General features: G+C 42.2%; 1 protein-coding gene across 1 annotated transcript; it reads left to right on the top strand.

Annotated features, from left to right (window-relative positions):
* Positions 1–942: 942 nt before the first annotated feature.
* On the top strand, positions 943–24,003 carry gnb1a (guanine nucleotide binding protein (G protein), beta polypeptide 1a). The gene is made up of 11 exons (XM_084679764.1): positions 943–1,335; positions 14,691–14,797; positions 15,906–15,944; positions 16,298–16,404; positions 18,371–18,434; positions 18,512–18,674; positions 19,085–19,151; positions 19,624–19,825; positions 20,041–20,257; positions 21,342–21,457; positions 22,028–24,003. The coding sequence occupies exons 2-10, from the start codon at positions 14,741–14,743 to the stop codon at positions 21,446–21,448; spliced, it is 1,023 nt and encodes a 340-aa protein (XP_084535890.1). The 5' UTR covers positions 943–1,335; positions 14,691–14,740; the 3' UTR covers positions 21,449–21,457; positions 22,028–24,003.
* The last annotated feature ends 861 nt before the right edge of the window (positions 24,004–24,864 follow it).

The following is a 24,864-nucleotide window of genomic DNA, read 5'->3' on the forward strand; positions in this document are numbered from 1 at the left end:
TTTGTTGATGCTGACTGCCATATCCTCACTAGAGAGTACCAGTCTACGAGGGTTTCTGTCCCTCCTCTGGGTAATGGATGAGGGGATATTGTGTTCTACGTCTCTAAGTAACGCCTTAACCCACTGTGCATTCAATCTCCCTTTGAGCACGATGTCACACTCTAGCTTTCCATGATAATGATCTATCTAGTCTGTGTGTAGAATGATATTATCCCCATAGACATGTGATAGAGATCCCTTGACATCATTGTTTGAACTACCCCACTTGTTTTTGTGGTAAATGTGGGACAATAGGCAGACTGAGTTATATTGTTAAGGACCGATTATTGGACAGTGCAGAGTTGAGGGGTTAGTGTGCTTCTTGATTAGTACACATTTAATGTGCTTATGGAAAAATAGTTAGCCTTGGACATTGAAAAGATGGAACCCCCCCCCCCCACTTCCATAGACTAAATGGAAACATGGTGGTGGATGGGAGCGCTGCCAGGAATTATGGGCCCCATGAAAAAAGAAAATATATATTTATATTATTTGATCATTTATATTAGTTTATTTTCTATTAGTTATTTTTGGGGGGCCCTGTCAGTCAGGGGCCCTTAGAATCGTCTTAACTTTTCCCCCCTATACGGCGCTCCTGGGTGGATCATTGCTCAGTTTGTGGACAATGGCTAAATACTGTAACTTTTTATCCTTGCCTCAGCCGCCTTCCTTGGCGTTTAATTAAGCTGCTAATAAGTCTGTAGTAGAAAGTAGCAAATTGAGGAAATCAATATCCGTATATAAGTTTTTGGTGTTGGGGGATGAAACCGTGTAAATTGTCATTAAAACAAGTGGCTAGCGACATTACATAAGCCAATTCTTAACGAAACGATCAGATTTTGAGTGGACGACGTCTCAGTCCTTACGTTATGACGCTACCATAACGTGGGGTTTCCCATAGCTGAGTGCAGGGTTACCGCGCCCATCTCTGCTGTTTGATGGCCGGAGGAAGCGTTTGAGATACTGGTGTGAAGAAAGAGAGAATAGGGGGAAGACGGTGGGAAAGACTAGAAGGATTAAAGATTGGAAAGAAATTGTTCTCAATTGGAAGACCACCCCCAGACTCTAAAACACGTATTTCGCAAGTAACATTTGGTGTGGTGAACACTGCCTCATCTTTGTGCCTCTGTGCCGGTGTGTCTCCCCTTGGCGGATCGAAAGCTGGATTCGGGGAGTGCCGCTCCTCGATAGCTTGTTATCTCGCCAAGTCTGCGTGCTAGGTGGAAAGAGGAGAACCTGTCTTCGCTGTTTCCAGTCAATGCGATATAAAGAACGGATACCCTCGACTGAAAACGGGTGAGACATTCTTTGGAATTTGGGTTTGAGCTAGCTAATAAACGTGTTTAAGATGCGACAAAGTAGTCTACCCGAGTCAGTGCTAGGTTAAAAGACATGTGAAAATTGGTAAAATAGTGACTCGCTGGTTGTGCGATTCCTTCTCTGCTACCAGCCGTGTAACTATTCAACGGCATTACTGCGACGGGGTGGGGGCAAAATTAACTGTCTTGTAAAACAAATCAAAACTAGCTAACGTGCTGTCAACGTCCGGGTTTTTCTCCGGATCCATACTGTCGTCCCTGAGACTATCACTTCGAGTTCCTAGTCCTTTACTAGGCTTGCATGAAACGAAACTGCATGAACTTAAGCAGTAAGTAGTTATTAGTGAATGAAATATGGTCTAAAGAAGTACTAATTAATCAACTTGTTTGGTAGTGGCTCAATTTCTTTTCTAACTTGGCTAGTGCTAGCGAGTTGGCTAGCTAATTTTACTTGCCAAGCATGTTAACAAATTAGCCCTACAAACTTGGTTAGTATTATGTAGATTTAATACAACGATAACTAATTGTTAGTGTTTTGTCCTGGTCCATACATACACCTGGACACTGCTTGGTTTAATCAAGCAACAGTTTGTCACTCAAATGGTGTGACTTAGCCAGCTAGCAGACTAGGGAGGGAGTCTAAAAATGGCTACTTCACGTTCACCGATACAGCCAGCATCTAGTCTACCACCACCACCCCCACTTTTCCTAGCATTTACGGCTTAGCTAGCTAACGTAACGTTCGCTAGGTATGGTGGTTAGTATCAGAATCATGCAACCACCAAGGGACCATATCTAGCAATAGGATCTATCTGGCTAATGTTGGTAGATTAAAAGTAGGTTATGAAATTTGGTTTGCTATTAGATTTGAGCATTCATAGTTCATTCACAGTTCTTTATAAATAGAAAAGAAAGTGAAACAGTTAGAGCTAGCTTCGACTAAAGACGAAGGCCAGTGCCACTGGCAGTGGTAGCACTAGCCGTATCAGACATTGTGAGACACTCACCTACAGTAATTAGCTAACGTTATAGTGAGTAGATATACATCGTTGGCCTTGATTGCAACGCTGTCAATATTTGTTGCCTCCATTCCCTGTACATAAAGCCACACTCGCCTTAGGCTGATGGTGCATCAAGCGGTAGCCTTTGTGGCAATGAATAAGACATCCATTTTACTAATGGGCAGTGTGGTTAGCACGCTAACGGGTTAGCAAGCATTAGAAGTCCCTTTGGCTTTTCCTGGGAAGCGTATGAAAATGTGGGTAGGCAAATGACAGTTGGTTGCACGGGGAACTGATCGTAGCAGTACTTTGAAATGAAAGGAGGGCATAGTTCAATACTTAAAAGGTTAGCACTACCAAGGCTTGTGTGCCAGTGTACTGTCCAGGTGAATTTGATTAGCCTTAACTTAAGCTTCAGCTCCTAATGATATATCAACGGTATTGCCTAATTGGATCTCTGCAATCTATTTAACTTAAGCACAGGTCTGGTAGTGGAGGTTACCGTTTTTAACTTACCAGCACTGTGAGAGTATTGTTTATTGACCGGTTTAGAGGAAACCAGAAACGTCAAGTGTCCATTCAATGAGGAAGCACCACCCCATATTAGTTTGTCGATGAAACGACGAAAATGTGCTGGGTTTGACAACTTAAAGCTTTTTAAACTCATGCCAACTGGGTTACTGGTGTTATCCAGTCAATTATCATAAAATATCTAAACCGGTTTTGAACACATCATTTTCGAACAGTGGATAACTGAAGTCGCTTTTTATTACAAACCCGCAGAATATTTTTGGTCTTCATGGCAGGTGATCAGTGATATCTGTGTCACGTAAAACATTTACCCTGTCTTTGAAAAGAGCTATTTGTAATTATTGCTCGTTCACAAAGATGAATTCATCTTGCCAGTCTGGCCCCCCCTTCTTGAATGAATGGGTTCCTGTATTCAGGGCCCAAGCAGCTGCAGCGAACAAGATGGCGTTCAAAGCCTTTTTCCTCGCCGCTCGTTCTCAGACTAAGACAACAGCCCCTCATCTGACGGATTTAGCATTGGCAGAGTACATTTAATCGGCGGTTACGTTTGCCTTACAATATTTCTCTTAACGTATCGGTTAGATAGACAAATCAATGACATTCCCAGGAAACCGGCGGGTCTATAGAAAGATGTAGGACAACATGGAGGGATTACTAGGGATGGGGTAAAGCCTGCATCTTGTGTATGTCAGACTGTACATGCATACATATTTTGATATATTTAGCAAGGAATTTAATTGCAATCATCATTTTAGACAGTAGGATAGTACACTTCAAAGGTATATTTGAGTTGTATTATTTATAAATATACAGAAAAGTGCGATAAAGCTGAAATGCTTAATTGGCATGTTTGTTTATTTTCATATATTAGCCTTGTATGATTGGTAAATGCATGTCTTGTCAGATGTATGTGACCACCGATACATTTAAGTCTCGTCTTAAAACCTATTTTTATTCTTTAGCTTTCAAGTCAGTTTAGGGTCACTCGTGCTCACTGTAAATGTGTTTGTCTGTTGTTCTTATTTATTGTTGTTTTGCCCTATTTGATGTTTTTGTACAGCACTTTGCTTGGCATTGGCTGTATTGTGCTCTATGAATAAAACTGACTTGACTTGAACACAAACGAGAAGACAACATATAATGTTATTGAAATCTACACAAATGGATCAATGAAGTAGTAATGCTAGGCTATTTTTTCTGCCTGTGAAAGATAATGTGAAACTTCAGTGTCTGATTCCTGAGATATTTGAGCATGTATCTGTGTTACAAATCTTAATGACATTTAGTTCTAATAAGGATTTCAACTTGACTCAATAACATTGTAAACATATATTTCTTCAGTCCTACTGTGAGATACTGTGTTTTAAAATATTAATTTATTCTAGGGCTTTGTTGTGGTTGTTGTGGTTGTGGTGTGGCATGACAGGGCCTGCTTGACTGTCTCCACTTAGTTGTCATTGCAGTGTAAATCAAAGTGAACAACTGAGATGTATTCCCCTTTCATGATCCATAATTACATGTGATACAGTGGCCTCGAATGGACAGTCAATGGTGAGAGTCTCATGGGGTTCACAGAATTAGTTAGTCTCAAACATGAGTTTAACACTAAGGATAATTTCCTGTCATATCAAACCTGCTTACCCTCCCTCACACTGGTTTGAACACATCAGAGATGAGTGGCACTACAACAAGATCATTCAGCTTTGGCATATATCTTCTCTAAGTGAACTAGAGGGATTTTTGTTTTGATACAGATTTTCATCCTGCTGGATTCCCCCCCCAATACAGTGACGGATATGAATGGGATTAAATTCTTACTGTCTGTGGATTGCAGTTTCTAGGATTATGGGGCTTGGTCAGTGATAGTGCTGATTTCCAGTCTTCCTATGATCCTGCTTTTAGCTATATGGCATACTACAGTATCCAACAGACCCTCGTCATGAATGGGACTGGCAATTGGCATAGAATTTGTTAATTAAGAGTTGAAGCTGGTCTTTCATTGTTGCCTATTCTGTCATGTTTTGGTGTAGTTCAACAAATCAACCAGGGCATGCATTATTCTGTTGATGGGGAATGCCTGAATTGGAGGGAATAAAATGTTAAAGAACCTGTAATCCAGTTTTCATCAGGCAGTCATTGTCACTACCTTCTCAGCTATGAAATGAGAGCAAGTACTTTAAGGTCAAAAGTTACATCTTTCAGCCCTGTTTGTCCAAATATTACCTGTCTGTACTAGTGCGTGATGCAGATAAAATTGGCATGGTATAATAATTGTTTGACAGTCTAACACCGTGTCCTAGCTGGATGCGATGCGAGCGACTAAAATCAGTTTGATTGTGTTCTATTGGAATGTCCCAACTGGATGCGAGCAACTGAGCAGTGCAAGGCGGTGCAAACTTTTTGCCGGACACCCTGTTTCTATTTATTTGTAGTCGCTCGCGTTGAAAGTTCCATAGCACACGGTGTCATAGGTTAGTTTACATGACGTAACAAAAGGGAATATGACGCATTCAGTGTGGACAGAGAGCGTCCAATACAACATTATATAGTCACACTTGCATCCAGGACACAGTGTAACTCCTCTTTCCAACTTGCTAATGTTTAGTTTTCTCCGAGAAGAATCGCATAAGGCTGCACAGCACCACCTTCATTGGGACCAGGCTATCTCAAATGAAGGCCTACTGTTTATTTTTAACCCAAGGTGCCAGTTGATGACTGTGTAGGCACTATGATGTTGGTAATCCACCCCACCCACCCTCCCTACCCTGTTCTAAGGGGCACTGGGGGGCCTGTGTCTGACCCTCGAGGTCTATGTATATTTGAACACAAACAAGCACATCTTCACCACTGTGGTTTATTTTTAGTGTGAGCTGCATGTGACTGGCCACCATTCCCCTCTTCTCCCCTCTCTCTCCTCCTCTTCTCCCCTCTCTCTCCTCCTCTTCTCCCCTCTCTCTCCTCCTCTTCTCCCCTCTCTCTCCTCCTCTTCTCCCCTCTCTCTCCTCCTCTTCTCCCCTCTCTCTCCTCCTCTTCTCCCCTCTCTCTCCTCCTCTTCTCCCCTCTCTCTCCTCCTCTTCTCCCCTCTCTCTCCTCCTCTTCTCCCCTCTCCTCCTCTTCTCCCCTCTCTCTCCTCCTCTTCTCCCCTCTCTCTCCTCCTCTTCTCCCCTCTCTCTCCTCCTCTTTTGCCCTCTCCAACCATTCATCAGCTGTATGAGGAGGCTGGTTTTGTCGTGCTAGCCTCGATTGAGGAACGAGGATAGCCCAGATGTTGTGGATACAGGTGTGCGTGAGCTTTACTCCATGTCACTGCAACTGCTTTAACCCCATCCCTCTCTTCTCGCTGTCAATTTCTACTTTGTCATAGAATGAAACCTGGAAATATGCAACCAAATCCATTTTCCAAAATACTTTTCTGCTCTTTGCCAACTTATTTCCTCTGTTCTGTTGGTGTCATTAGGTTTGAGTTCTTAGTGGCAGTAGCTTTGCCAGCAGGAGAACTCTGCAATGCTAGTCATCACACATCACCACCAACTGGGTGCTTGAGAGCCTCTGTTTTGAATAGTCAAAGTGAGTGGCGACAGCAACGTTAGTGACCCACTCACTCCCCGTGTTGTCAGTGCATCATGTGGTCCTGTCAGCTCCTCAGCCTTTACATAAAACAGCTGGACACGTCTGCTTTGAATAAAGAAGTAAGATTGTTTGGTTTTTTATTTACATTCTGCACAGTACATTTGACTACCACAGAGAACATGTGACCGAACCTGAATTCCAAGACGACTGGAAGGCAAGGAAGAGTGTTTAGTGTTTGTGTGTATATTCCTTTTTGGTATAGTAAAAGAGCAGAACTAAAAAGGAATGGTGGACTAGCTGTCATCTGACTCTCAGTTGTTTCTTTCCATTTGGTAACATGGGAAGAATGGGAAAGAGGGAGTGGTGACTAATATTAATGCAATCAAAATGGTGTATTTTACTCTTAAAACAAAGTCATGCTCTTGGCTTTGGGCAAGCTCAATTTTTTAGTGTAGTCCGCACATGAAAAGCTAAATGTGCAGCATGTTGACAATTCTAATCTTTGTTCTAATTTTTAAGAAATAATTTGCCTAAATGTAGGCCTTGATTTGATTAATCTTTTTGATGTCATATTGAGACTAGTAGTTTAGAATCAACTGTTATGTCTCCAACCCTGTGATTGTCCTCGTGCTGTGCCATTTTGGTGTCAGTCTGCCAGCATGAGTGCTAGCCTGTGGAACCTGTTTGGCTTCAGCCCTGTGCTCAACGACGTAGCGAGAGGAGGAGCAAGTGCCGGGAAGGTGGGCCTCTTGGGGGGGGGGGAGGGAGGAGAGGAGAGTACATGGGTGCCTGAGAATGTAAATACCAGAGGACAGGTGAATGGTTAATCTCTCCATACCTTGTTACTTTCGTGTTTTTGCAAGGGCAGCAACATCCGTTAACTCTCAGATTCTTTTGAAGTGGTGTAATAATAGCATAGTGAGAACTCTTAATGGAATGAAACTGGAAGACCACTACTTTAGGTCACATGATTCCTTCCTTTTTGATTTCCTCATGCCAAGAATTGCCTCAACTGGAAATGCGCCATCTGCTGTAACCAATCTGCTTACTAGGCTCTCATGGCATCATGGAATGTTTCACAGATCGATCGATTAAGCTCTACTGTCACTCTCATTGATGTTTTGTCTAACATGGTCCGACATTCTCCCCATATACGAGTGACCACGAGCACTCTGACCACCACTTTTTGGCAAATGAAACCATTGTATGGGAAAAGTCACTATAATATACAAAAACAATTATAGTTTGGGCTTTCTGTTGATCACCTCAACCTTTGCTACATACCATCGCCACCTGTTTTTTTTTATCCTTTCTCTGTGATATTGTTGAATACAGTTTCTAAACTTAAATTAAACTTTGGTTGATCAGCATTCATATTCCAGTCTGTGAATGATGTCTATATAGCCTGTTTTGATGGTGTCCTTGGACCAATACAGTCATGGATCTGCCACTGGAGAGCTCAGTTTATTACCTGAAAGCTGAATGAACGTACACAGAAACTACTCAAATCAGACAGAAAATAGTACTCACAGCTGTGTTGGGGGAGGGGGTTCCACTATGTTGTCGAAGAAATGCAATAGGTCTGCCATGCACATTTGTCCTCTGGGTGCAAAGCTGATGAGGTGGAAATGTTTTTGTGTCATTATAAAAAAAAAAAAACTGCTTCTGTCCCCAAAGAGGACCTTTTCTTAATGCACAACCTCTTATCTTGACCAACCCTCAGGTAATGACTTCATCACTTCATGTGATGTCACAGTGAAAGGGTATGTAGGCTGTATGTAGGCTTTTTGTGGATGCACATGAAGTTGAAACATATGGTGACCTATCTCTTAATGCAATGAGCCAAGTAGGATTTAACGGAGAGTCCCCGTCAATGTATTATTGAGTGGATTGGATGCTCAATTCATTGCTGGCGATTTTTTGATCAAAAAACACCATGTATATTGTGGATAATGTTTGTGGCACTGCAGTACTGTACCCTAATTGTGTATTGGAGTATTGGAATACAACCAGTCGTTTGAGAGGAAAGGGAATAAACCATATCCCAAATTGTCTTGATATATTCTAATGTGTAGCCTCAGATTCAGAACTCTCTTGCTCTTCTTTCCATTGAGGAAAATGGGCCAAGGGGCTTGAGGCTACTCATTTTCAGTTGAGTAATTCTCCTCTATGCCTTTAGGATTTGGAATTCACATGTCCCTTAGACATTCAGATTGTAATTACACTAGATCTTCCCTATTTCCCAGCTCAACAGTACAGAGTCACTCAGTCAAACTTATATTATTAATAGGATACTGTATAACTACCTATTCCAAGTGACTGATTTGACCTAAAAGGAACCCACAACACAGGTGTTTCATGCACATTGCTCTACCAATTAAGCCACTCAGGGTTATAGGAAGAATTGGAGTTGCATCTTGACTGTGATTGTACTATAGATCAAGGCTTTATTGCTAGTGTTGTGAAGATGGAACATTTCAGTTTTTTTTCCTAATTTTTGTGTTCTATATTCATAGTTCAGTATGTCCCTGCTTGGCGTCATAGTGAATAGCAGTCAGCAGCTCCTCCCATGCAGTCATGGCAATGTCTGGCTGTCTGATTGAATTTGTGTGTTCTACCATAACTATGCAGACTGACTAAGGACACATCCTCTCTCTCTCGATCTTTCTTTCTCTCTCGATCTTTCTTTCTCTCTCTCTCTCTGTCTCCCATCCCTGGTCCTTCTCTCTTTCTGTGGTCTGCTATGCTGGACTCCATTTGGCAAAGAGAGGGGCAGAGCTAGAGTGAGTGTGAATGGGGTTGAGGCTTTTAAGAAATGGCCAAGAGCAACTCCTGGCTCTTTACGGCCTCTTTCCTGCATCAGCCCCCTTGTCCCGGCACTCTTTCTGACCTCCTTGTGTTTCAGCTGTGTTCACATGCATGACTTCTTCACAGCACTTAGCCCCCCACTCAGACACCAACCACACACACACAGCCACACATCCGCACACGCACACTCGTACAATGTCCAGATTCTGGTTTAATCTGTGGTGTCACTCCGTTCATTCTCTTATTCTGTTGGGCAGGCCATAAATATACCCCTTAGGTGTGTGTGTGTGTGCAGTGTTGTGTGCTTCTACAGCTTTGTGTGTGTACAATTGTGTGTTGGTGTGTATGGAGGGGTGGGGGTGGGTGTTCCGGCTGTGGGGCGATGGGTCTTTTGGGCTCATCCCTGATCCTGTAGGTGAGTGAGGAGAAGTGAAAGGATTGGGGAGGAGGGGCTGTCTCTGGACTGTTCAATATTGCATACTGTCTCCTTCTCTGGATGGAGGTGGGTGTTTTCTTTTTTTTTTTTTTCCTCTACAGTCAGCAGACTTACCCAGAGAGCTTCTGCATTTAATGCAGCTCTACTTCAAGCCTTGGCTAGACCATCTTCTGTCTAATCACAGTTGTTTAACATTTTAATGTTTGAGAACTGTTTGGCTCTATGGACATGAGCTCTAGGATTTTGAAGTAGGTAGATTATGCCCAGTGTATGTAAAAACATGTGTGGGGGGATATTTCAGGTTTGATAGGATAGTTACAGTTTTAGATCAACAGGAAAGTAGGGAAGAGAGAGGAAGACATGCATCAAATGACTCTACCCGCTGATCCCCTGCCCATTGCATTTTAAAGTATAATTTTAGCCTTGTTAGTTTTCTTATCTAATGAGTTAGATATTTTCAAGCATTTGCACATTGCCTACCTGCTCACCCCAGTCTCCCCTGGCAGCCTAGTAATCCAATTAAAGAACACTTGTTAACATGCTGACTTTTATGCTGTTTAAGTGCAGAGCTTGTAGCATGAGATCGCAGCAGTTCACAGTTTGATGAGTGTAATGCAGTGCGTAGTACACGCGGGCTAATCTGAGTGAGAGTGGTATGGGTTAGGGTTAGAGTGTGAACTTTTGCTACAGGCAGCTGCAGACAGCACCACACACCAGCTGCTGATCAAGCAAGTAGCTCACCTCAGTGGCCTGGAGCAGTGGCCCAGACGACAACAGGGAACATTCCCAACGCGCTATGGATAAGCCATTAGAGCCTGTTCTGTTTTGGGTCCTAAATAACACATGAGCATTCATCATGTGTTATTTAGACTGTTCTACCTGACTGTGTGTGTGGCTTTCTGTCTCTTAAGATTTAAGAGAAATGTTTGGGAGGATGCACTGTTGCCACTTCCTCTGAGTGTTTCGACAGAGTGAGCGAGCTAGAGCTAAGAGCAGCAAAGGAAACACCCTTTCAGAGGAAACGCCCGTTCAGAGACACACTGACTTCCTGGGGTAGAGGCAGTCTGCTGACACAAACACAATCAGTAGTTGAAGAAGCACTGACACAGTCAGCCATTGACTGTCTCGCCCTCGGTAAGCAGTTGGAGAGAAGATGCAGTCATTCTGCATGTGCCTCAAGAAAAAGCATGGCCATTGGCTATATGTTGTGCTAGTAGCCACGGCCAACTATCATATGAGCAGAAGGAGGAGAGCGAGTAAAGCCTGATGCGGGTGAGGGTTGGGGCGGCTGCCGAAGGGCCAGGGAGTCTTTAGTTATTAAGATCCTCCACCACAGCCACTCTTAACAGGAACTCATGGTTAATACACAGCACTGGATGGGAAGAGACTACCTCTCTTTGTCAGATGGGTACCAAGTCCCTGCCATGATCACTGAAGAACAGTGCTTACCTGGTCCTTTGTGGGCTGAGGCTGATCTGGTCAATGGATCCATGTACTCATGGGCCACTTCACGGCTGGGGAAAGTAGTGACTCAGTTACTGCTCATTATGTTATACAAAACCTCACAAACATTTTGGTTTATTCTATACCTGTACACAGATAATACAGCTTAGGTATATGAAGTGCATATATTTTTATACCCCAAGCATAGCCTATATGATTTCAAAAACAGCTAGCATAAGACATACGTCGACATACGTCGAAAAAAGTTGTAGTGGATGGTCTTACAGTATTAATTGCTCTGCTATTGGTGACTCTTGTCTAAGATTCTTACAGCCAATCGGCGTAAAAATCACTGTCAGCGACTAAAATGTACAGTTAAATTAAAAGAGTGCTCCCATTAACTGGTCTTGTTGGTCTCGCCACCTCCCCAGCAAGGTAAGCCTAGTGTGTGCCTGCTCCGGTGGGCCCTTAATGCCGTGAAGGTTACCACACCCTGTTCCCCTTCACCAAGGGGTTAATTAGCAGCTCTCCTCCCAATCGTCCTCTGCTTGTTCACTCTCATTAGGCTAATCTGGCTCTGTCCTCCGCCTTGTCTCCCTGGGCTGTATCCTCTTGTGCACCAGAACATCTCCCTACCTGCTTGCCCGCCCGATCAACCACCTTAGTTCCTGTCCTCATGTCATGGAGTAGTAGACCTTCCCCAAGTGCCGCCTTACAATTGTTCTGCCCTACTATGACCCACCAAGTTATCATGTGGATTGATGTGACCTTGTATGTTCATGAAATATCTGTAATTCGCCAGATATTCACTCAATTATAATGAGTTCATCATGGCCATAGTTTATGGTGAATATTGGCTGGGTTTCCCAGATTAGTTTGGTCATGGTTGTGTCATAGGTCTTAATGATAATTATAGTTTAAACTTGCTCAACTGTTGCTATAAAGTTGAAAGTAAAAAGAGCTTTGTGATTTCTTTCTCTCTCCAAATGATGGCATTCTTTAATCTTTTTTTAGCAGAGAGGGCTGTCTTTGTGGAGCAAAATCTTGCTATACTAGTACATGCCTGTTTGAAGCTTTTACAGGAAGAAAAAAGGCAATAAAACTGGTGTGTGTGTGTGGAGTCAAATTTCACTTCCCTCTCCTCTTGTCACTGTTGCGCTCGAGATGACGGAGCCGATAGGACTGGCTGGAAAATGTGAAGTCTGCTTCCCTCCTCCTCCTCCACCACCTCTCTAAAAATAGCCAACTGAGAGAGAAGGCAGTAGTGTAGAGGCGCACTCTATCAGTTGGGCTGCCAGCGGTTTCAACACACTCCCACCACCAACACAGAAAAAAGCCCTCTCTGAATCACACCTCTGCCACCCTTGCAGAGCTTCCTCACAAAAGAAATATCACACTTCTATCAATGCAGAACCCTAGCCCCCCCCCCCCCCCCCCCTTTGCCTCACCCCCAAAAAATCCTACGACTGCCACCTTTACTGGACCCTTGATGCTCCAACACTGATTCTAAAGCTGCTACTATAGATCTATGTTTCAGATCCACTTTCAATCCGTATTACAATTTTTTAAAATGTATATCTCAAAGGGGTTGACTTGACTACTTCCAACAAAACCCAATGCGGGCAAATGTATTTTTGCATCTATACTCTCCACCTACAGTCTTGTTAATGTATTCAGTTTAGATGCCGTTTTTTTTTATGTCTACGCAGATTTAGAGGAAAGGCCACCAGTGGGTCATTCTAACTAGCTGTGACACCGAGAGCTCTCATTACAAACAAGACGAGGAGACTTAACCATGTTCCCTTGACACATTTTTATTGACCAGATTAGGCGGTTAAATCGCATTGCTTAGATGCACACTCAGTTAGCTGCACTGGCCAATCAGATGGCAGGTACCTGCTAGGGATGGTCAGGTGCTTGAAGGATAAGGTGTTCATTCAGGTTCCCACCATCCTCAGGACACAGGACCTATACGGAAAAGAAACAGGAAAAGGGAGGTAAGAATAATGGAACAAATTCAAACAGAAGCGTTACTTTTTGCCATGTACACTTTGTACAACATGTTCATATTGTTAACTTTTTCCTTATTTAAGAAAGGAAGGACTAGAAGTGTGGATTTTAACAGTCTACTTGCTATCAGTGATGCATTTGTCAGTAATATACAGTATGTACCTTAATCTCCAGCATTATGTGAACCGTACATCTAGAAGCCTGTTTTTGGACATTTAGAGTTTGAACGCTAATGGTGACTCACTGGTGGAAGATAGAGGAAGTTCTGCCAAGTTGCAATAGTAGGTCTTTGTAGATTGATAGCAAAAAAAATAGTTCCTAAATTCTATGAAGCAGTGGGAGGAGCATTTGAAGCAGTCCCATCAGCACCAAATCCCCCAGCAACTGCTGGAGGATTTCATCCAAAGTAGCATTAACAAGAAATGTTCTTTAAACTCAGTTGTGGCCACATCCATGTCCTTTATGTATCCGAGCTGTTTGCTATTTAGTGTTTGTTTGTATTTTGCCTCCCTTCTCTGGAGAGTGAAAGTGTCAGGGTTAAGCCCGTTGACCAGAGGATTGGGGTCAGCGGGATAGCCACTGCTTTTAGGATCATCAGCAGGTTTTGTCTTAACCGGATTTGGCTGGAGGAGCTGAATCAACTGTGTCCCAGGATTACACAGATGACATTGGAAGGAGGTTTAGAGCCCAGTGACCAGGTCCAGAGCAGTACGAGCTGTAATAGAGCCTACCCTCATCACCTGAGCACCTTTGGGCTCCGGTAGCACACAGAACACCTCCAGCTTCTGTAGTTAAAGCTCAAGCTCCAGGCATCGCCATTCGGCCAAGCGAAGAAGGGGTATGTTTGATTTCATAGTTTCGGCCCCAATCAATGGATTTCAGTTTTGACTTGGAGCTGTCCAGTGAGGGTCATTCGCCACCTCACTATTGTCCAGATGTTTGGTTAGGTTGGCCAGTTTATTGGAGGAGAGGGAAACTAATTCTGCATCACTTTAGAAATAGTCTTTAGCACAAACTGGGTGCAGAAGCCTGTTGCTAGGTAACGGTTTCAGGCTGAAAAGAACACATCTTGGTTTCTCTATGAAAGTGTTCCGATTCTGCACTTTCTGGCTAGTTTCTGTGCCTTATAGGTAATGTCAGAGAGAAACAGAACAGGGATTTTGTGCATTATTCTGGCAAGCCTATATAGCAGGCTTTGTAGCATTTAGAAAAAAGATGTAAAACTACATTTTCCACATGTTGCACATTAAAAGCTTTGCATCCGTTTAATGGGGGATAACTGATAACTGTTATTGACCTACTTGTAACCCAAGTGCACTGAACCTAACCTTTTACTGTGCCCGTAATATTGGATTGAGTGTCAAGTCTGTTCAAATTTCCTCAAGGAGTTTGACTATCACAAAGCTAAAGGATACATGACAAAAGACCCTGCTACTGCTGATGTAGGGTCTAGTGCCAGCCAAGCCAGTGTAACCCCTCTGCGATGCTAAATGCTAATACTAGGTGTTCAGCTTTTGCCTTGTCGTCCTACAGATCAGCACGAGTCCCGGCGGCGGAGCGAAGCACACCATTAGCAGAGGAAAATGAGCGAATTGGACCAGCTACGCCAGGAGGCCGAGCAGCTTAAGAACCAGATCAGAGTGAGTCTTCCAGAACCACCTTTCCCTTTTGTACCGTTGGATTTAATATATATGAAGCTTGAGTGTGATAGTTTGACAGGACTAATGAAACAGGTGTCAGTAGAACAAAATCTCCTGCTTTATTTAAGAGAGCTGACATTTGGTTACAAATGCATTAACTTTTACTACCCTATTAACAACATAATGTGCAGAAACTTGGTAAATAATGAATTTATATTATTTTTAGTCAATAGGCCCTTGGTTGTTTCTTTTTGACTGACTAGTATCTTTCCGGTTGTTATCAATATTGATCACAAAATTGCAAATACTCCTCAGCTGACCTGAGTGATGACATCATCACCATTAGGTAGTGCAGTGTGTTTGACATTGTTTTATTGGTCAACTCTTTATTCCCTGTTTCAATACAGTAATTCAAATTATTAATTACATTTCTGTCTGCAAATGTCTGTGTAAAACAAGCTATATTGTGTTGCATTGTGAGACTGATGGCTGCCTAACAGGTTACTGTAGGCTGTACATTTCTTCAGTTTCATACCTATTACATTTACCAATAACATTTAAGTAATTTAACACACCACACTCACAGCGTAGTTGAACTATTCACACAGAGAAATACTTTTGTAGGGTTGAGTCCGGTTTTTACAGTCAGCTTCCAAAATCTAAAATGAGGCAATATTCTGACCAGAAAATGCCCCCCCAAAAGCTGTCTATAGCAATCAAGCATATTCCTACCCTCCAACACACTTGAGCAATATTTTTTAAATACGTATAAGTATTTCACAGAAATAGTTGTGATCAGGCCTAATGAGACACAGTTTGACATGCTAGGCTTGATGGCATATTATCTGTTTGTTTTATACCAGTCAATCCGTCCTAAGTAACGCAAGACTGCTTTTTTGATCCCAGCACTCAATTTCAATTAGATGCAGAGGGCTGGTAGTCCTCCATAAACACCTCGTTCTAATACGAGCCCAAAACATTGTCTTGAAAGTTGTGTGTGGGGGGGGGGGAGGGGGGGGATACTAACATCAGCTAGTGATGACTGTTTGCTGGCAACCTTTTTGGGGGGTGGGGGAATAACAGAAATGTGTGTTTGTGTCTTTTTTAGGATGCCAGGAAAGCGTGTGCGGATGCTACACTGTCTCAGGTAAGGAAGCTCTCTGTTAGCCACATGCTATATACAATTAGCAGTTCAAATATTAAATATGAATAATTTCTTCATCAATAAAACTTTTTAGAGGGAAGCATTCTTAAGTGCCTATTGGAGGAGAGGGGGGGTGGGGGGTGGGTGTAGCAAGGTTCAATGAGTCCATGGTTTAAAGCCTGAGTTATAGTATTCATTTGTTCTTAGAGACGCTAACATTCACGAGTCATTGCGGAAATGTAATGTCTTATGCTTCGATTGTTCAGATTTGTAAAATACGAGGGGAAAAGTGCTGCCACACCTATGCAGATAGACCCACATTTGCCTGTTATTCATTGCCTTTTCCCTCCTGTTAGATCACCGCTAACATCGACGCTGTTGGCCGAATTCAGATGCGCACTAGACGGACACTGAGGGGGCATCTGGCTAAAATCTATGCCATGCACTGGGGCACTGACTCAAGGTAATCTCATTTAGCTTCATTCTATCCATTAACTAAATAATTCAGTCTCTTTGCCAAATACAGGAAGTGGGCATAAATGTTGCTCTCTCTTGTGTACTAATGCGATCTCCTGCAGCTCCTTGTTAAAAGGGTGGGGTGGTATAAGGAAGTGTGCATGGAAAATGGTTAAATCACAACTGAGCACTGTGTGCACTAGTGAACATGAATGTGGTTCACTGAACCACTGTTGGTTTTGTGCTCAAATGTTTGTCAGTGCATTGTGTATGTGTATGCACTGTGGGTGTGTGGAAGGGGTGGGGGTATGCGGGTAGGAAAAACATTCAAAATGGTGTCGTCCTTTAGTACTAAGTAGTGTCTGGGCAGTGAAGGCAGACTGTCATGTGAAGTCACGTGTCTCTTGCAAAGGGGGCTTTCCCAAGAGCCACCAGACACATCTCTCACCTCAGCAACCAGCAAACTAATTACTCTACCACAGGTGTGAACCAGTCCAGAGAGACGCCACAGACCAGGCCACACCTAACTGCTTTGTTATCTTGCTTTGCTGCGTAGTCATCTTTCCATATCAACATCTCTTCTAACAAGCTCAAATTCGCAATGGCTGCAACCACGGGGGCATTTTTGTGGACCAGCCGACAGAGCGAGCTATAGAGCTGCTGGTCGCAGCTACAAGTCCAAATCAACCTTTGTTTCTCAGTTAACTTGCCACAGTGCAACACAGCTTGGAGGTGCTATTTATGGACATGGTTGTGTCCCTACTGCAATTTATAGCTCTTGGGCTCACCTGACAAGAATCCCAGACACGAATGTCTCTTTGCACTCCTCCTCTCCTGTGACAACCATTAATTGGTCAAAACCTTTGCAAAATATTTTCCCCCTTTGCGTTGTCATGTGCTTATATAATCCCTGGTCTTACAGGTGCAACCTGTAACTTGGTTCTCCCTTGTGGCCTCCTGATGAATTGTACAAACGGCTCGAGTTTAAAACAGAAACAGTCCAGCATAAAGCCAACTCGTGGCTCATCTGGAAGGGTGTCTGGACTCTATACATTGTTTAGGCCTAAGCATGAGAAATGTTACTCTCCAAGAATATAATAGAAACTCATTTTTGAGTTGCTTTGAGTTAGGCAATATACAAGCAAGTAAAGCTAAATTTAATTTCTAATCAGTAAATGCAACTGATTTTAAGCGCTTACCTAGCAAGAAGAGCGCTAGTTAATTCCACTCCTGCTTTATTGCAGTGCGTTTGGAAAGTCAGATAATGCGCTACAATCTCCACTAAGCATCTTACTACTCTGGGGAAACAGTAGAGCGTGTCAGTTTTATAAAGTAAACTTTCACTTAAAATCTTCACGAAATCCCTCATTCATTGCACGTCTATTCAGAACTGGTTGTTCCAAGTTAAACACAAGACTTAAATCAAACACTTTTCACATAGCTGTGAACATACGTTCACAAGACAACAGTCACTTAAGCGAGAGAGGTTTCCCCTGCAAAAGAGGGACGTGTCTCGGCCTCTCACTCTTACTGTAGCTCACGTTCTCACCCTCTCTCACCAGCATCTGTAGGCTAGGCAGGCAAGATGTGCGTGTTCCCTGCAGGATCTAGGAGGGGCTCCTGTCCCCCCCTGTTTGCTGCCCTCCTCTGTGCATTGAGGCAACTTTGTGGTTAGATTGTTTAAATCATCCAAATAGTGGAACATTGCTCCCCACGGTCTCCAATAATACCAGCACTGGAAACCACCACATCATCCCTACAAAGACAAATACAAGCTCCTCAGGAACCATTCATTTCTACGTTGTACATAAAGGTGCAATCTAGTTTTTGTTTGGTTTTCAGCATCATTTGCTCACGCGTTTCTCTGTGTGAGCAAGAGAAACTCTGGGAACGAGCAAGACAATATCTCAACTCTGTGTTCCAATAGCTCTCATTACTAGGTAATAATCCATTATTTGCATTTTGTCCCCTAGGCTTTTAGTCAGTGCCTCTCAAGATGGTAAACTCATCATTTGGGACAGCTACACCACAAACAAGGTAAAATAAATCAAACATTGCTCTTCTGCTTATGAAGCACCAATGATTCGTCTAACACCACCACCTGTCTCCTGTAGGTCCACGCCATCCCACTTCGCTCCTCCTGGGTGATGACATGCGCCTATGCACCCTCTGGGAACTACGTGGCCTGCGGAGGTCTAGACAACATCTGTTCCATCTACAACCTGAAGACCCGCGAGGGCAACGTGCGCGTCAGCCGTGAGCTGGCCGGACACACAGGTAGCTGGTCACAAACACACACAGACACACACACACACACACACACACACAGACATCAACAAGGCAAAGATGGATGAGTAGTGGTGTTAGTGTAACCAACCAGCATCAAACCAGGGCTATCACCTATCAAGCTCCCTTAGTTCCAAATGGGTTAATCCCACCTCCATCTTAATCACTATTTGAATCTATCTCTACTTTTCTTCCTTCTGGATGTTCCACAACCCACACCTTTTAGTTTTTTTACTGTCTGAACAAACTGTACTGGACATTTGGATGTTGCAGCTATCCGTCTTCCATGCCTGCTCTCCCCTCCAAACAGATGTCAGCATCACACAGCTGTGTCACAGGCCCTGGAACCTGTCAGCAGTGTACTACTCAGTTCTGATTGGCTGTTCTCTTGTGCCCGCCAGGTTACCTGTCCTGCTGTCGCTTCCTGGATGACAACCAGATTGTCACCAGCTCTGGAGACACCACCTGGTAAGTGTAGGAACTGCATCCTCCCTGTTCTACCTAATGCCTATGAGGGGATTTCCCCACCTGAAAGTGAACAACCTCATATTTATGATGATTCTGTTTATGTAAAGTAAGACTTTAAAGGCCGGTGGTGCTTAAGTCCATGATGATATTAGTTATACCGGGATTAACATTTATCAAGCATGAAAATAAAATGAACATGTGGTCAGTCAAGTAGAGGATGTAAGAGAAATTGTTTTATCCATGTTCATTTCCTAATAAATTCAGTTTTTTGACTTTCACCATGGTTAGAGGTCAAAGTTGGGAGCTTGCGGTAACTTCCTAATAAATTACGCGCATGAAGTATTCAGTGGGCCCACTATTGTTGATTTCGCGAGGAGATTCGCAGAATCTTGGAAGGTGTAGTTAAGTACGTTTGACCAGTTGACAGTCCTGTCCTATGTTGCTGACCTGCTCCCCTCCCTCGCTCCCACAGTGCTCTTTGGGACATTGAGACGGGTCAGCAGACGACCACATTTGCTGGCCACACCGGTGACGTTATGAGCCTGTCGCTGGCACCAGACACTCGGCTGTTTGTGTCAGGAGCGTGTGACGCCTCCGCCAAACTCTGGGACGTCAGAGAAGGAATGTGCCGACAGACCTTCACTGGACACGAGTCGGACATCAATGCCATTTGCGTAAGCAAAATTTCCATCATCCTCATTGTGACACTGAAGTCCCATCATACTCAATTGAGTAATTATCCCCCCTCTCTGACGCACTCGTTCCTGGTATCATTTATTTCGGCTTTAGACTAAATATTGACATCCTGCCTCCCTGTGTTGGAGCAGTACAAAGCCTAATTAGAAACGCACTCTGCTTCCGTCTCTCATTGCGGCCCTTCTACCCTCAGTTCTTCCCCAATGGCAACGCCTTCGCCACAGGCTCTGATGATGCCACCTGCCGGCTCTTTGACCTGCGCGCTGACCAGGAACTAATGGTCTACTCGCATGACAACATCATCTGCGGCATCACCTCCGTGGCGTTCTCCAAGAGCGGCCGCTTGCTGCTGGCGGGCTACGACGACTTTAACTGCAATGTGTGGGACACCCTCAAAGCCGACCGTGCAGGTGAGATGGACATGACCTTCGACCTTGTCATTATTAGGTATTAAAGTACACACACTGGGATTTGCAGATGAGGTCTCTCACTCACAGTCCAAAAGTTAAAGGGCTCACTTACTAATGATTAAGGAATAGTGGATGTAGATTTAAAGGAAACTAAAAGGTTTTGTTCATATTTTTATGAAGCACAAAGAAAAACATAATTTAACCGCAGCGACAACAAAAAAATGAATCAATCTTGGATTGAGAAAGCCAGTTTACTGTAGCGTGGATGTGTTAGATGCACAACCTCAGCAGTGGAGGTAGTGGTATAGAGTTACTTATGATGAAGAGAGGGTCTTATTGGCTGTATAACTGCTGTAGTAAAGTCCTATAGAATTACGGGAGGAGATTCAAACAAGGTTGCGTAGTAAAGTCGTGTCTGAAGTGGTTTCGGTGCTGAGTTACAAAACAGTAAGGATGGGCACCTACAGTACTGTTAACCATTAAGACACTTCCGCATTTTAATAGCCAGTTGTGTAGTGGAGGGTAAACGGCATGTGTGCTTTTTAAGTCATGTAAGCACTTAGGCAAGCACTCTTCCACCTCATGGTAAAAAATGAGTGGCAAGCAAAGGGAGCGTGCTCGAGGGATATTGTGCGCTCCCATGCAACAGTGCAAGGTTTGATCCAAATGTTCTTGAAGCTCCCTGGTCACCACAGTATATGGTTGTAGATGTATAGCAGGGGCAGATAATGGGGCGGTCGACCAACTGCCCTCTCACCTGCTTCACAAGCAGAAGAGCTCCCACAGAGGCATGAATACTTTAGAGGTATTGACGGCATGTGTGGCCTGGATCAGAGAACATGTGATTTGGGGTTGGCACCGACATATGCATACACACACTGAGCCTACTAATTGGGAAACAAGCCTGCCAATTTTTGCAGTTAGAAGAAAAGTCTTGTAAATGTGCGCAAATAAATTATTTTATTGATATGTATTGTGAAGATATGGAAACGCCCATATTTGGTAGGTAGTCATGTCAATACACTGGAGTCAGTTGGATTCATCCAGTTAATTCTAAGTGTGTAACGCTGTGCTTTGTCTGTAGGTGTACTGGCCGGGCACGACAACCGTGTGAGCTGCTTGGGGGTGACTGATGATGGCATGGCCGTGGCAACAGGGTCCTGGGACAGCTTCCTCAAGATCTGGAACTAGAGTCTGAAGGTATGACACCCACACCTCGCAAGGGATGAATTATTGTCATGAAAAACACTTCCTAAACTAGCTCTAAAGAGGGAAATGCTGTCTAAATACTACAAATGTACAGTTAATTGTATTTTGTAGTAAACGTTTGTGATAGAAATATATCTAATGGTCTTAGTTACTCATTATGGAACCTTGTCCTGTTCGTTGGAGTATTCTGCCAATATGGAAAGCAATATTTGGCATATTATTATTTTGTTACCTAAAGGAAGTAATTCAAAAACGCTATAGGTAGTTAACTACAGCCATGGTGGAAAGTATATTCTATATTTTGATATCCCTGTGCTTTTAAGAGATATTGTTGTCATGATGTGTACGTTTGTGAGGAAAGAGTTCTAGTTGCATAATGTTACTGTAGAACTGTTGACAATGTTCAATGCATGTGCTGCCATCTTGGGGTAGAATTGAGAAGTACAGGAAAAATGGCTTGCCTTACCAAGAGGTCACGCAACTATCACACACTTAAAACAAATACCAACAGTTACTGTATAACTTATGCAGTTTATTAATGTGTGTCTCTTCCTTTTCCAGATGTCAGACTCCAAAGTTGCGTGGAAGACCATTCCGACATTGAAATATTCAATTTTATTGCATATCCAATCTTCTCAAAACACCACGATACTGACTCCAACACCCCAAATAACTACCAAGGGCAAATATTCTCTTTCTCTCTTTCTCATTTAAAAGAAGAGCACAATTGTTATAACTCACTTGACTAAAAAGATGAGGAATTCAATGGTATGAAAAGGAAAATTTTGCATTCCTCCGGGGACCATCTTCTGATATTGTAGTGAACAAAAATATGAACACTCACCCCCTCCGCAAATGTCACACCTCTTTATTACACAAGGTTTGAGTGAAGTTAATTACACACCAGTGATCTAACTCTGATAGCTTTTTTGGCCATGTTTATTATTATTATTCAATGTTTTTTTGTTTCAAGTATTTTTCTTTTTTTTTTCTCCCCTAAGAACTAGATCAGTGTCGGTTAATGTTGAAATGAGGATTGAAAGCTTTCTTTTATCTCATAGTCTTTACACATATTTTAGAATTATGTTTGTAGATTGAAAATAAAAAACTTCAAATGATAATTTCATTTTTAATCCAGCTTTATCCCACCTGAGAAAAGACAAGAGAATTGAGCTACAACAGGGAGTCCATAAGCCACCCCCTGGGTCTGGCCATTCTGTATATTTAGTCCCAAGATACTTTTACTCTGTTTCTATTTTCTGTCTAGTCACAAGTCTTTGTTTGCACAAAATTTAACTTTGCATATATAGAATAATGTTTCAAGAAAAAGTTAACTAACCAAGCACATGCTGTTTATGATAATGAATGCTCGTTTTTAAAATGAAAACACAAGAAACATGCATTTTAACCATTATTTCACCCTTTGTCAGGCAGCAATGTAGAATAATTACATGAAGATTAACCCAGTGGTTCATTATTTCTTTATTTTCCATTTTGTTTCCCTTTTTTTCTGTTGACTGTGGTTGGGACCGGTGATGTGATTTGGTTGGGTAGGAAGAACCTCCAATTTATACCCCGGTTTCATTACGGAGTTTCTGTTTCAACAGAGGTGCCCAATCCTTGCTTGGAAATGCAGTTACTACTCTGTGAATGACATGTTGTATAAATCAATGTTTGAAAATAATGATATCGAAACTTTTTAAGTTAAAAACAAAAAAAAAAGATTTTGGTTGTCTGCCACGGGTGGGTTAACTCTTAGAATCGCATGCTGTAGAATTGCTTAAAAGAGGTGCATATGGAACTAAGTCCTTTGATGTTTTTCTTTAAGAAAATAACCTGTTGAATATATCATCATTACAATGGTATTTATATTGTTTTGGCTACTCTGTGCATAAGGAATTCAATTTAAAATGTCAAAGCTATGCACTTGAGAGAAGCAAACACCACAACATAACAAATGGTTACCTGGTCCATGGGAAGGATTCCACAATAAGAGTAATGTAAACATTATAATTGTATAAACACACACAAATGGAACAAATCAATTTTCATTCCTTCTGTAGCAAACAAATTCCACTGACCAAGAAAACAAACATTTTGTAACAAACAGGTTTTTTTCTGTCCTTCTTTAATAAAAAAAAACAAACAAAAAAACTTGCAGCATTTGAATGGCAGAATTTTCTGTTGTTCCCCTCTTGTAAACAGAGACGCTCTTTCTTTAGCAGTAGTGGCATTTTTTCCATTCCGTTTTTTCTCTGCGACATTCTGTACAAAAAGAAATGTGCTGTAATTGTGCGTTAGGCCTGGAGTTGGCAAAAATAAGATAAAAATAAAAAAATATTACAAATTAATTAAATTCCCTTTCCTTTTCTCTATCATGAAATAACTGTAGAGCTCTGCACCCCACTGTCCCCTTCTCACCTTTTGTATTTAATTTTAAAGTCAGTCAGTGTACAACCTGAAAGCTGGATGCAAGATAGAAACTATATTAAAATGTACTGTTATTTAAGATGTAATAAAAAGCAGTTTGAGATGATCATCTGTGTTGTGTCAATGTTTTGGAGAGGTGCTGAAATTACCTTTAAGAAGTTTACCATAATGTTAAGCAATTTTTATACCAATATCTAAAACCAACAGTTTTGTTTTGCAACCTGCGCCAATACTTGTTTTGAACATTTGTCTTGGCCAGTTCCTACAGGTCACCAGATGACGATACCAATCTAATTGACAACAAGCTGTTGCAATTTAGTGCATGCCTTTATGGATTTTTTATACCGTAGTGTAACGTTTTGTTTTTGTTATAGGAATAACTGATGATACATTTGATTTATTATAAACATGTAGAAAACATCCTATGCACTATTAAGGAATACAATGCATAACTAGATCATGCCATAGCCAGCGAGGTGAAGTTGGTTACATATTCGACATTCAACAGTCGTCTCGCATTAGGGAAACGCTAGTATGCAGCGTCGCGTTAGGGACCGTGTTTAAATTACCCATACACATTTGAAAAATGATGACCTTTATAATATTTGTATGAATATAAAACCTCAAATGGACATCAGAGTATTCTAACAATGTCTGGTATACTTCCAGAGCCTTTACTTTTTCAATTACATTTCAAACAAAATGACAGAAAATCGCTAATCTAACTTTTTCAGAATTGTACAGAAAAATCTCAAACATACGCCAGATTATTCTAATAAAGTCTGGCCTACTTCCACACCCTTTACATTTTCAATAAAGTTTTTAACAAAATTCAAATAAATCGCTAATCTCTGAAAATAGCATGAAATCCACGCTAATCTTAATACGTTTTTCAAAACTGTGTAAAAAAAAAATATATATACACCTGATTATTCAAATTATCTGTGGCCTACTTCAACACACTTTAC

Source organism: Hypomesus nipponensis, chromosome 18, assembly GCF_054491055.1.
Source record: "Hypomesus nipponensis isolate SF chromosome 18, ASM5449105v1, whole genome shotgun sequence".
Taxonomy (NCBI): Eukaryota; Metazoa; Chordata; class Actinopteri; order Osmeriformes; family Osmeridae; genus Hypomesus; species Hypomesus nipponensis.